Below are 12141 nucleotides of genomic sequence, written 5' to 3'. Positions count from 1 at the left end.
AGGGTCATTCAAATATAAACTGAAATTTTATCGCATGGACTGAGGAAGAGCATTGAATGTAGCAGGGTGCTGCAGGTAGTTTGTAGGATATGTGTGGAGGGAGTAGTCAGATAGCCACTTCCTTAGGTCACTTTCCCATGTTAGTAGCAGAATGTCTGAGCAGGAGATGCCATCGTTCATTGTGCAATGAATTATGATCCAATATCTTGCCAATGAAGTTGTCAAATCCTCTGAAATCTTGATTCATTCTACTCCAGGCACAGTTTGGAGATTCTATCCTCTTAAAAACTCAAGTGTTTGATTGGGCCAAAAAATTTCAAAATGGCCGTGATACAGTAGAGAATGTCTGTGATCTTGTGGAAGGTGACCGTTGCTGAAATTGCATCAGAGATGGACAAGTGTTGTGCGTGGACATGCAATGTTGTGAGAAAATCTTGGATACACCAAAGTTTGTGTGAGATAGGTTCCACATCTTCTCTCTGAGGCACACAGAAATGTATGAAAAAGCATTTGCATTTGTCAGCAGCATCTTAATCACTTTGAGGAAGAAGGAGAGGCATTTTTTAACCTGCGATGGAACAGGATCCACCACTACACCCTGGAAAGCAAGAGAATAAGTATAAAGTGGTGAAAAAGTTGTAATTGGGCGCTAATCAAGGCCAAGAAATGCTTGTGTTAGATGGAGCTAGAAAAATTCTAGCAACTGTGTTTTGGGACTCAAAGGTGTGCTGTTGATTGATTTGCTCTACAAATACGGTAAATGTGGCATACTACTGCCAGTTGTTGGATGTTGTCAGGGCTGCCTATCGCAACAAACAACGCTGGCAACCAATTTGCAATGTCCTCCTTCTCCATGACAGTGCACAGCCACATACAGCAGTTCCTTGTGATAGGCTCTGTAAAATTCATTGGACACCTCTTGAACACTCACTGTCCAGTTCAGACTTGACACTGTGTGATTTACACAAGTTTGTTTTTGTGAAAGAAGCTTTAGGAAGAAAAATTTGAAGATTATACCGCAGTCAATCATTATGTGTGCAATTGGTTGCTGGGGCAGCCGTCATGTTTTTTTTTTTTTTTTTTTTTTTTTTAAATATAAGATCAGGAAGCTATCTATCCAGTGGAGAAAATGTATTTCTGTTGAAGGGAACTATGTAGAAAGATAAGATAATTTATTTGTAATTTTATCTGTTATTAATGAAGCTATTAAGAAATTTTTAGTTTATATTTGAATAGCTCTCGTATATTACGTTAAAACTTCTTTTTTGTTAATCTTGAGATTTTCAGTTTATTTAATGAAAACCTATAGGAATTTGCTGCAAATAATGTATAAAAAGTACTTTGTTTTTATCTGTTTTGATAGTTGTGAAATTTCATTATTAAACAGTTCATTCAAGAAATGGTCACACTCTTCCCTGTAATTAACATGTTACTACTGATTTGAAAGTAATACAGTATTCAGTTCCTAAGAAGTAATTTCTTTGTTGTGGTTAGTATCAATCATTCTCACTCAGGTTACTTGCTCTCTAGTTTCAGTTGCAGAGCCATGGCTGAATTGAGCAGTTACAGTTATAGTATTGAGGAGCAGTTGGTGACATGTATGTAAATGAGACAAACGGGGTAAACAATTCCACAAATAATGAATGTATCTTGTATGTACTTTAACAAGGACTTGCCTCATAAAATAATAATGCTTTATCAGGAGAAATATGCATTTAGTTCCAGAAGTATCAAAGACAGGCCCCATAATGGGTTAAAGAAGATGGAAGTTCAAAACATGTGTCACTAAGATCAATTCTGTTGAACGATCTCCAATTAAAACTATCTGTATTTGACTGGCTTAACATACATATAAATAATTGACTGAACTTCACATACTTTGATCAACAATGCATGATCAGATTGTAAAAGACTTGAATATGAAACTATTTTGACCAACTTCAGTGAATGAATTATCAGACAGTGACATAAAAAAGCATCCTGCAGCCTTCTGTTCTTTATTAACACAATTTCTAAATGCTGTGTCGCTCACAAGTGTTGTTTTCTGATGGATGTGCAGTTTATCAAGTTGCACAAGTCAGAAGTCCAGTTTCCTGGGCTAAGGAGAATCCTCATATTGTGCATGAATCAGACAAAATTTGCCACATATTCATGATACAGGCCAGAAGGACATCATACTTATTCAGTTCACATTTTTTTTGTGAATGGTGATTCTTATTTGCAGATATTGGAAAGATGGTCAGCTTTAAGAGAAGAGTATCATGGAATGTGCCTGGTCTGAGCAAGATGGCACCCAAAATCAGTTTACTCTTAAGTGTATGATTTCTTAAATGTACAATTTCCACTCTGTTGGATTGGATGTGGTTCACAAGCAGCCACATTGTAATGGTCATGATGAACCTCCTCAACCTTACTATATCCTACAACTTATTGTAGTAAATAATCAAGTACTGTATAAATATATATATATATATATATATATATAGGCATGTTGTTAAGAAAGGGCATTTTTTGACTGAACTGTATGTTTTAACCACACATTACAATTTCAACCAACAACAAGGTGAAAAATAATTGTGAGGCAAAGAATATTGTTCCATCATTAAGTAAATTCTATCTTTATTGATAACTGAAATAGCAATTATTTTAAAAGTACCTGCCCCTTACTTTGGAACCGATCATTGACCGTATAAAATTTTAGCGAAATTATGAAACAATGCAATTGTGCTACTTCCAAAATAGGTGAAAAACAAAATAATCTTTGTGTATAATTTTCTGTAATTCCATAGACGTTCTTTAAATAAATTTATACTTCAAGAATAAAATAGAAAAGAATAAGGTTTAATATAAGACTACTTTTTTCTATCAAGTGGATTTAAGACACACTTTTCAGAGACAGGCTTTATTTTTTGTGATAACTACTATAATAGTGTTAATTTGTTATAATTTTCCTATTATTGGTTTCTATGACTAGAGTATGTATTATTATTATAAAGTTTTAAGGGAAAAGTTTTTAATAAAAAGTGTTTTATTAAAATTATTTAATTTACATTATCTTGTCTTGGATTTATGTACACGTTGACTTGTATTTTATTAATTATTAGTTTTAGATTTTTTTTTTTTTTAATTTAAAAGAATATCAATTTTTTCTGGATAAAATGAATGGTACGTTAGTTACTTTTTAAATCTTATTTTAGGAGGGAATAAAACAAGAACGTAATGTTGCTGATCAAGATGACAATAGAAGAAATGGAAGTTTAATTATTAATAAATCTGTAAGTAGATTATTGTTATATTTTAGTATGTTTTATTATTATTTTTAAAAAAAATCTTGCGCAGTTCTAAACAAGAAGACTGACATTTCATTACTTTATTTTGTTTCTTTTTGCCCTGCTCAAACACAAACACTGTCATCATGACTCTGAAGGTATGTTATGGTACCTGAATATGCCGAACAATAGATACCGCTGATAAAGTTATGTTATCGTTCTAACATGCAGAATCATAACAAACCATGCTTCTAACTTGTCCCACTCAAATTTTTTTGACCTTAAATTGAGCAGAACTCAAGAAAAACTCAACCAATCTTCATCAAATGTTCACATCCACAACTTCAGATGTACTACTACAGTATTTCTAAATTTTAATGAAATTATCAAAATTTTATACATAGGCATGTACATATTCAATTAAGTGAATAGATTTTTGTATTTCTTGTACAAATGTAAAGAAAATCATTTTTACCCCCTTCTAAATGACTAATACTGTACTTTCTTCAAAAGTCTGTAAAAAAACATTTGTCAATTATGAAAAGTTGTCTAGTAAGTATGGCGGTACATTTTTTTTTCAAATTGATAACAGCTAATATTACTGATAATCAGAATCCATTCAAAAATGTATTTGCTTAAAGATATCAGAAATTAAAATCATTATTAATTATATATCAAAGATTTATTTGTTATATTCAAAAGCTTATTTTGCAACTATTAAATAACTCCATCGTATATATAAGGGAAAAAATCATTTACTGTGTTCCCCCTAACCAGTTGGTATAAACTAACAATTGGTTTTGCTTCATAAAGTACCTGAAAAGAGTATTCAAATACCAATGAAACAGCCTCTTTTTTCCACAAGCCTTTTATAACAGTACTAATGAACAAATTATAATGAAAAACTGAAATAATTCAAATATAATTTTATATGAATTAACAAAAAATATCACCAAATATGTTGGAAAATAAAATAAATTGTTGTTTTTCATGCTTATTTTTTTCAAACTGATTTTTAATATAACTTGGAAGGCCTATCTGAGTGATGACTGAAAGAGTGTCTTTAGGCTATTTAAATACAGAAAAAGTAAATCAAAAGAAGAATATAATGAGTAAATAATTAGGTGCCATTGACTTTTGTTGGATATGTTAAATATTACTTTTGACTAAACTTAGGACCGAGTTAACTTTTGACTTAACCAGGACCGAGTTATTTCCAAAAAAATATTTTTAAAACATAATTGATTTCTAATGTATATATATTGCCTTATACCATCTTAAATTTTAAAGTTTAGTATAGAAAAATAGTTTGTTTCTAACTTCTTTTTCAAGTATTTCTTTATTTTAATCTTTTGTTATAAATTAACCACAAGAGAATAGCATAAGAAAAATTCTTTCACAGATGGGGATCAAAAATACAAAAACTAAGATTGTAACTGTAATTTATTATTGTTTTGTAATGACAGCCGATAGATGAACGTCCTGGAATCAGTGATACCTCACCAAACTGTTTACCATCATCATCTCAGGAAATTGAAATAAAGGCTGAACCGATCACTGCTTCGCAAATTCCAGTTCCTGTGGTGCCTGGATCTATTTCAACATCAGGATCACCAAGCATTCTGTCATCAGGACCAAGTGGAGTGCAAGGTATACCACCACAAGTCACAGGAGCTAACGCAAGTCCTGGACCGATGACAGGACCTGGACCTGGACCCGGACCAAGCCCGATTCCTGTACCAGTTGCTGCCACTTCAAACAAAATCATGGAACCTACTACTTCAGCTTCAGCCCCTGCAACTACTGCTTCACCTTCACCTTACATGCATCCACCTGCACCATATGGTGCTGCTCCTGGACAGTTCCAGCCATCATTTCATCCACCACCGAGTGTGACTAGTGCTGGTAGTTCGGCTATTCATCCACCACAACCACCTGGGTTGCCGTTACATCCACAACCGGGACCACAAGTTCCTCAAACATCACAAGGACCTCCTGGACCTCCTCCGGGCATGCAAATGCCACCTCCACCTCAAGGATTCCAGCCGACAATGTCACCTTATCCACCACAACAGTATCCTGTATCTCCAGCAAGTCAACCGTTACCCCCTAGACCTCCCCATCCATCGTACGGAGGTTATCCACAGACACCTTTCCCACAGTATCCTCCTCATCCACACGCTCCTCATCCTTATTACCATCAGAATCCATATCCACCCCAGTATCCACCTCCACATATGCCCCCTACTAGACCACATCATCATTATCACATACCACCACAACAAGATGCATCAGCTCACCCAGTAAGTTTCATTCTATTTTGTATTCTCTATTTATACATTTTGTTTATAAAAAACTAATCATCATTGTTTACTACTTAGTGTAACATTTGTTCCTCTAATCTCTTTATTTTGCACTTTTGCAGAGATCTCTGCTTCAGAACGTATTAAAAAAGATTTGAAAAATTAATATTTTGGTTAGGTTTACCATATCAGTCGCTGATATAAAGACTTATAATTTCTACCTTGAGTTTTTATTTTAATAAAACTCCATTTTTGATTAATTTATTTATAGACTCTTATTTATTAAATTACTTAGTTATTTGCTTCATCATTAATAGGTAATGTTTAAAAAGAATTTGATAACTGTAAAATTCTCTTCTACCATTCTAAGAAAAAATATCTTGACTTGGATCCTATGAGAGCGAACTAAAATATTTCTTTAACCTCAAACAGTTTTTAATAATTTATTGATAGTTTAAACCTTTCTTTCAATAACTCTCGATTGCTGTCGTCAATTTTTGAATTTTTTGTGTGTATTGTAACTTTGAGCATATCAAATCAAAACAAAAATAGATTTTTTAAATGAATGCTACAGTAAAAGTAGAACACAGAAAGCAGATGATTGCTTCTTATACAGTAAAATAAAATTGCACAGGTATAAATCAAACGTAATCATTAGAAAATAAACTTAGACCTAAGTGAAGGAAAAAAGGGAGAAAAACATTTGTACTATTATAATATTAGACAAAAATAAATATTCAGAAAAAATTCTGAAACTACTTAGTAAAAAAAAAAAATAATAAATTACACTAGTGACTATGCAGAGTACGTTGAATTGTATTTAATATAACCAATGCAGTTAGCTAATGAGCGCAATCTGCAATTCCTGCTTGTAAATGGCCAAGAAAAGGGGTGCTAATATATTAACAGCTTCTCATGGGAAAAAATTACAATTCATATGTATATGCATATAATAGAAGGGTATTGTGACATCATTTTAAGAAATGTATATTAATGTAAATAATAATTGCTGCACAAATACGATTCTTACTTGCCACCAATGCTAGTTTGAAGGAGTTTGTCTAAATCCACTAAATAGAATAAATCTATTGTTATTATTTTTAAATATACATTTAGAAATATTTGTAACGTAATTAGAGCAGTTCAACTATTTTAAAATGGCTCTGGAGAATTTGAGATTTATAAACACATTATCTAAAACATGCAAAAGTCCAATCAAACCAAAAGTCCGATCAAACATACATGACTCCAAATAAACCATTACATAGGTGACCTATGTGGCCATTCAGGAAATTAAATTACCCCACTTGTGCATAATTTTTAACTTGACAAAAATGTTAATCGGTTTTTTTAAAATATTTTCAGGGTGTTGAAGGAGGAAGTATGTATAGTGGTCCACCTGGTATGCCTGCTCCACCTCAGGGTAGTGCAGCAGCATCAGTTCCACCTATGTCTGTAGGTATGCCATCAAATTTGGAGAGACCTTCACCCTCTGGCAGTGGTCCAGCAGAAGAAAGTAATGCTTCTGATGATAAATGCGAAACTGGTTAGTAGTAGACGATTTAATGTAAACCGTTTACTAAAATAAAATAATCTTTGAGAATCATTTGTGATCATAATTCTTACTGCTGAAGTACGGAAGAAATCTTTTCCTTTCTTTCATGAAACATTAGTAGTCATTAATTAACACAATGAATGCTGCAGTTGCCAATCAGTAACCTGTTGAATTCTCCTGGGTGACTGTGACCAGCCAATTTGGATGTATGATTTTGTACTATGTGGCCACTTATAAACAGCCTCGGCCAACATGTACAAGAAGATTTTTATAGTTCTTCGAAATTTAGTTTTTGGTATGATTCTTTTCCTGTTCTGTTTTTAAAATGTAGTTAATAATTTTACTGAAAATTAAATTTTAATAATTGTTTGCAATAACTGGGACTTCATTTTAATCATAAAGAGATGATTATAATAATAATAATGCAGTATTCAAATATATTTGACAATAATGTTATTATTATTATTCAAAATATAGTTTTTTAATTTTCTTTTATAAAAAAAGAATATAAATAAATACACATTTTTTCTTTAAAAAAAAGACTGACTAATCCTTTCAACAAGGACAAACTAATTGACATTTTTAAGCTGTTTTCACTACAAAAATAATGAATCTGGTTACTCATGAGATGAACTTATCAAAGATCAGCATACCACTTGAATTAGGAAGTGAAAACCAACTACGCTGGAGGAGTTTCTTTTGATTAGAGCTTTTTCGTATGGATACGATTACTGAACGCAGAAATATTATTTAACATAACAGTACTTAGATCTTGTATTAAGCAAAGAAATTTTTAAAAGCACTTGCAAAACTTCTTATTTTAGTTCTCGACAACCAAGCCAGACCAACAGGTGTAAAAATTCAACCGCTGCTTACATTTTATGATTATTTTTTTATTGTATTAACGCAAAAATACCACTGTGTTTTTTCCCAGCCTTAACAGTTTATTTAGGTAGCAGAATTACAGAAAGAAAAAAATATATATATACACATTATTAAAAGGGGTTCCCTGAAACTGGATATCAATCGGCACATGGCTATTTTATCATTAAAATTAAGTCAGTCACCAGAGATATGATAGTAAAATGGTGCTGTGTGGCATCTTAACGAAAGTAATAAAAAATTATTTTTTTTGTCCTTTCATATTTTTATGTGTACGGTATTCATCTCGCTCCACCTTTAGAAGTTTATTCATAGTATATAGTAAATACCAGCATTACTGTTATTCCACGGTTCCCACAGGCAGGAAAAGTCAGGAATTTTTAGGAAAAATCTGAAAAAATGGCAAAAAATTTCAAGAGAATTGCATTTTCAGAGGTGGCTTTCCCATCCATAAATCTCTTCTTGTGGAGAATTTACACGAAGAGAGTAATTTATCAACAAAAAGTTTCTGTGCAATTGTAGAAGCTGGGGCACAGAGAATGCTTTCATTACCAATAAAATGCTCATTGCAGTGAGAACCTCTTGAAGATGATATTAAGAATGTTTTGTAGAAAAAAGAAAAACTTCTCTCAAGAACAAAATAGAGGTCTGAAAAGGAAAATGCAAGCAGAAATTAAAAAACTGGAGGAAGAAAGGAAAACTTTAGGAGCTACAATCTTGGCAGAAGAAGAACAGTTAGCTGCCAAAATTAAACTTTTAGAAAGGACAAACCATTAGAAATCTAGATATTGAAGGAAACTTTCCCTGTGTTTTAATTACATATGTAATGAGATATCTTATCATTTTTTTAATTTTTTGGTATATGTTAAAGCAATAATGACAAAATATTTTTAAAATAAATGATGTTTTGGGTACAAAATTAGGTGTTTTGTTCCAGTTTTCTTATCTATATTACTTTTAGTCTGTTTTAGTTTGTATTGCTTTTAATGATTTTAACTTTCCTTTAAGTTGTGATCATACATATATTTTTTGTTAAATTGAATTCTGTGTTTCTTAGCATTTTTATGCAAATCAAGTTTTTAAATATTATTTTTTGTTTACTTTTCAAAATAATTTAATGTAGGTTTGTTTTTGTGAGAAATTTGTAACCAATCTTAGGTGCAAGCCAGTTTTTAAAAATTCCATTAGTAGTTTTTATTTCTTATCTGTGTTACTTTTAGTTACAATGACATTCATTTTTATGCAAGAAACTTATTAAATGTTGTTTTTTGTACTTTGCAATGTAATTTACTGAAACAATTTATCACAAAAAAAAATAGCTTAAATTTAAATATATATTGTAAAAAAATAAACTTTAAAAATGAATCTTATAATAAATAATAAAAAACGGCATAAGTTGGACAGCTGTGGGGCTGGTGGAGGCTTTAAAAAGATAAAATGTGTTATATATTTTTCATAGTAAACGGCAGAAGCATAGCATTATGAGAATCAGAAAAGTTTTACTAAGTTGGTCAGGAAAAGTAAGTACAAATGAATCTTAAAATTCGGTGGGAGTCCCAAGTATTGAACACTGATTAATAATGATGGATTTAGATCTATTTACAACTCGCTAACTATCCTTTACAAAATGTTATCAGACACCATTAACAACATTATTTGAGTTTCTTACTAATGCAATATCTATCTGGTTTCTTTACGATTGTGGTTACATTTTCTTGGAACCAACCCCCACGTTTTATGTCAATTAAGTTTGAGTAATCGAATTAACTATAATCAATACAGTGCAGTGTACAATATATGTTCTTAAGGGATGTGAGAGGTTTACATTAATTATCAGGAAAGATTACCATTTATTCTATTCATAGATTACTGTTCACTTTTTATAATAAATCAATCAGCCACAGTATTTTTCACAAAAAGGGTTCTCTTTAAAGAATTGCATATTGTGAACCACTTACGGAAAAGATTTGAGTTTTCTACTATATTTCAACATAGTTCTTTTCTGTAATTATTCTTGGGAGTTTCAGTTCACTTGAATAAAATTGGAATTGATGGTAAGTTACTATGAAAAGTAACCAGTTTTTCACTTATTTTCATGTTACTTTGTTGAATAAGTATATAGAAAAAGATCATAGTTCTCATTAAAGGTTGGAGGTATTTTTTTTATCACAGTTTGTATTTTAACAATAGTTTTAAGAGTGCATACGCCATTTTAGTTAAAAATTGGATAGAGAAAAAGTTACTGAGTGAAGAATCATGATTTACTTCAAAGAAACTGAAATTAACCCCACCAGAGGATTATTGCAGCCCTGTACATTCTGCTAATATCCCTCAGATCAGGTTATTTTTTCACAAATGGGAGCAACACGTTATTGATCAACATTTTTGCATTGATGAGCTTAAATATAAGTTTTATCCAAAATGATTTAAGAGCTGCTGAACAGGTACATTTTTCAAAGGAGAATTTCCTTTTTCAGAGGAATTTGTCTTTTTCAGAGGAAAAATGTCTATCATGTGATGGACATCGTGTTTTGTTTTCATGTGTAAGTATCCACCCAAGTTGCAAAACCATTTACTCTCACTGGAGGAAAAAATTAATAAATTACAAAATTTTTTTTTGATGAAAAGTATTTTGAAATTATTCCAAATATTATCATAAATTACCAACATTACAAGTATTAATAGTGTATTATTCATTTTATTTATTTCGTTTTTTTTTTTGTTTCAGGAGGAGATGATTTAAAACGCCCTGAACCTATGGATACTGACTCAAGCTCTGATAAAAAAAATGGGGAATAAAATAGTTTTAGAACAGTTTTATATTTATTTATAAGGACATATTTTATATAGCACTTTTATATTAATATTAATGAAAAAATTAATTAATGAAGTAATCTTGTGATTAGTAAATAACTTTAATTAATTAATGCTTTTTAGAAATGTTATGTGGAAAATAAAATTCTTCAAATTTTCTCTTTATTAATTATTGAAATCATTATAGAACATATTAGATTCAAAAAGGTTTGAAATCTCAAATGATTAGTGCCATTAAAAAACTATATGTACTTAATTACAATTATAACCTTGTATGTGATTACATTCTGAGTTTTGTTCAATTTATTTTGTGTCAGAACATTATAGTAGTCTATGCAGGGTGGGGCAAGACAATATGATTTTGCATGAAAAGAATTATGGGCATATACATATTTGTTATAGCATTTAATGATACTGATGTTTAGAAAATCATATGTTTCAAACGGTGTCCAATTGGTTGTGTCTCCTGTTTCCTGCACAACCACAGACTAGTACAGATAAAAATGTAGTTCTTCATGTGAAACACACCTCACCGAGCGATTGCAAATTTGAAATTCCACAGCATGTCTCCAAACAGAGCGGTCTGGACTTTGTAACAATGCTGTTCTAATCTTTTCTACATTTTCCGTGGTAGATACTGTATGTTGAACACCTTTGGTTTGTTTTTCTCTGATGAACATTTTTTACAAACATTATTAACCCAACGTAATATTATTATGTTACAATTGTTCTAACCTCCATGGATCCATGATGCCAACTGAAATGAAATGCTATGAAAAAGGAACAGATTGTCTCCACCCTATATATCATTTGTTTAGTCAACTTTTATTTACAAGTAATATATTAGTTAACAATAAACTGACATTTAAATAACGGTAATTTCAAGACGACAGTGTTGTTCATCTATGGACAAGGTTATGTAAATGTTTTTATTATTTATTTGTTAGAAGTTTTTTTTAAATTTTATTTAGCGTTATAATAAAATATAGTGTATGCATAGTATTATTTGTTAGAGTTGTGTTGGCTAATTACCTATCTAACATTTAGTAAAGGAAAAGTCTTTTCCTTTACACTTAAAAATTATTAGAAGCTGAATTTTTGTTGAAAAAAGATAATAATTGCCCAAGTAATATTTTTTTTTTAAATTGCCAAAATAACATTTTTGGTGAAGAAAAATTGAACTGGGAAGAAGGGATTAAATAAGTAAATAAATTAAAAATAAAACATAAATATAAGGTATGTAATATGTAAATAAAAAGAATGGGGCTGTTTAAATGCCAGAATTGGTTAGATGTTTGCAATTAAGTATGTTTTACTA

At 31.0% G+C, this 12141-nt stretch overlaps 1 protein-coding gene across 6 annotated transcripts in view; it reads left to right on the top strand.

Moving 5' to 3' along the window:
• The window catches only part of Bap111 (Brahma associated protein 111kD), a 74791-nt gene extending 63803 nt beyond the window's left edge, over positions 1-10988 (top strand). For all 6 annotated transcript variants that reach the window (XM_075378145.1, XM_075378140.1, XM_075378144.1 and 3 more), the window contains 4 exons: positions 3198-3275; positions 4736-5572; positions 6938-7118; positions 10738-10988. In XM_075378145.1, the coding sequence (XP_075234260.1) occupies positions 3198-3275; positions 4736-5572; positions 6938-7118; positions 10738-10808 (1167 nt within the window). In that variant the 3' untranslated portion in view covers positions 10809-10988. The remainder of the gene's footprint in view (positions 1-3197; positions 3276-4735; positions 5573-6937; positions 7119-10737) is intronic.
• The last annotated feature ends 1153 nt before the right edge of the window (positions 10989-12141 follow it).

Source organism: Lycorma delicatula, chromosome 11 (assembly GCF_047948215.1).
Source record: "Lycorma delicatula isolate Av1 chromosome 11, ASM4794821v1, whole genome shotgun sequence".
Taxonomy (NCBI): Eukaryota; Metazoa; Arthropoda; class Insecta; order Hemiptera; family Fulgoridae; genus Lycorma; species Lycorma delicatula.
This window is presented reverse-complemented; position numbering and strand designations above follow the sequence as displayed.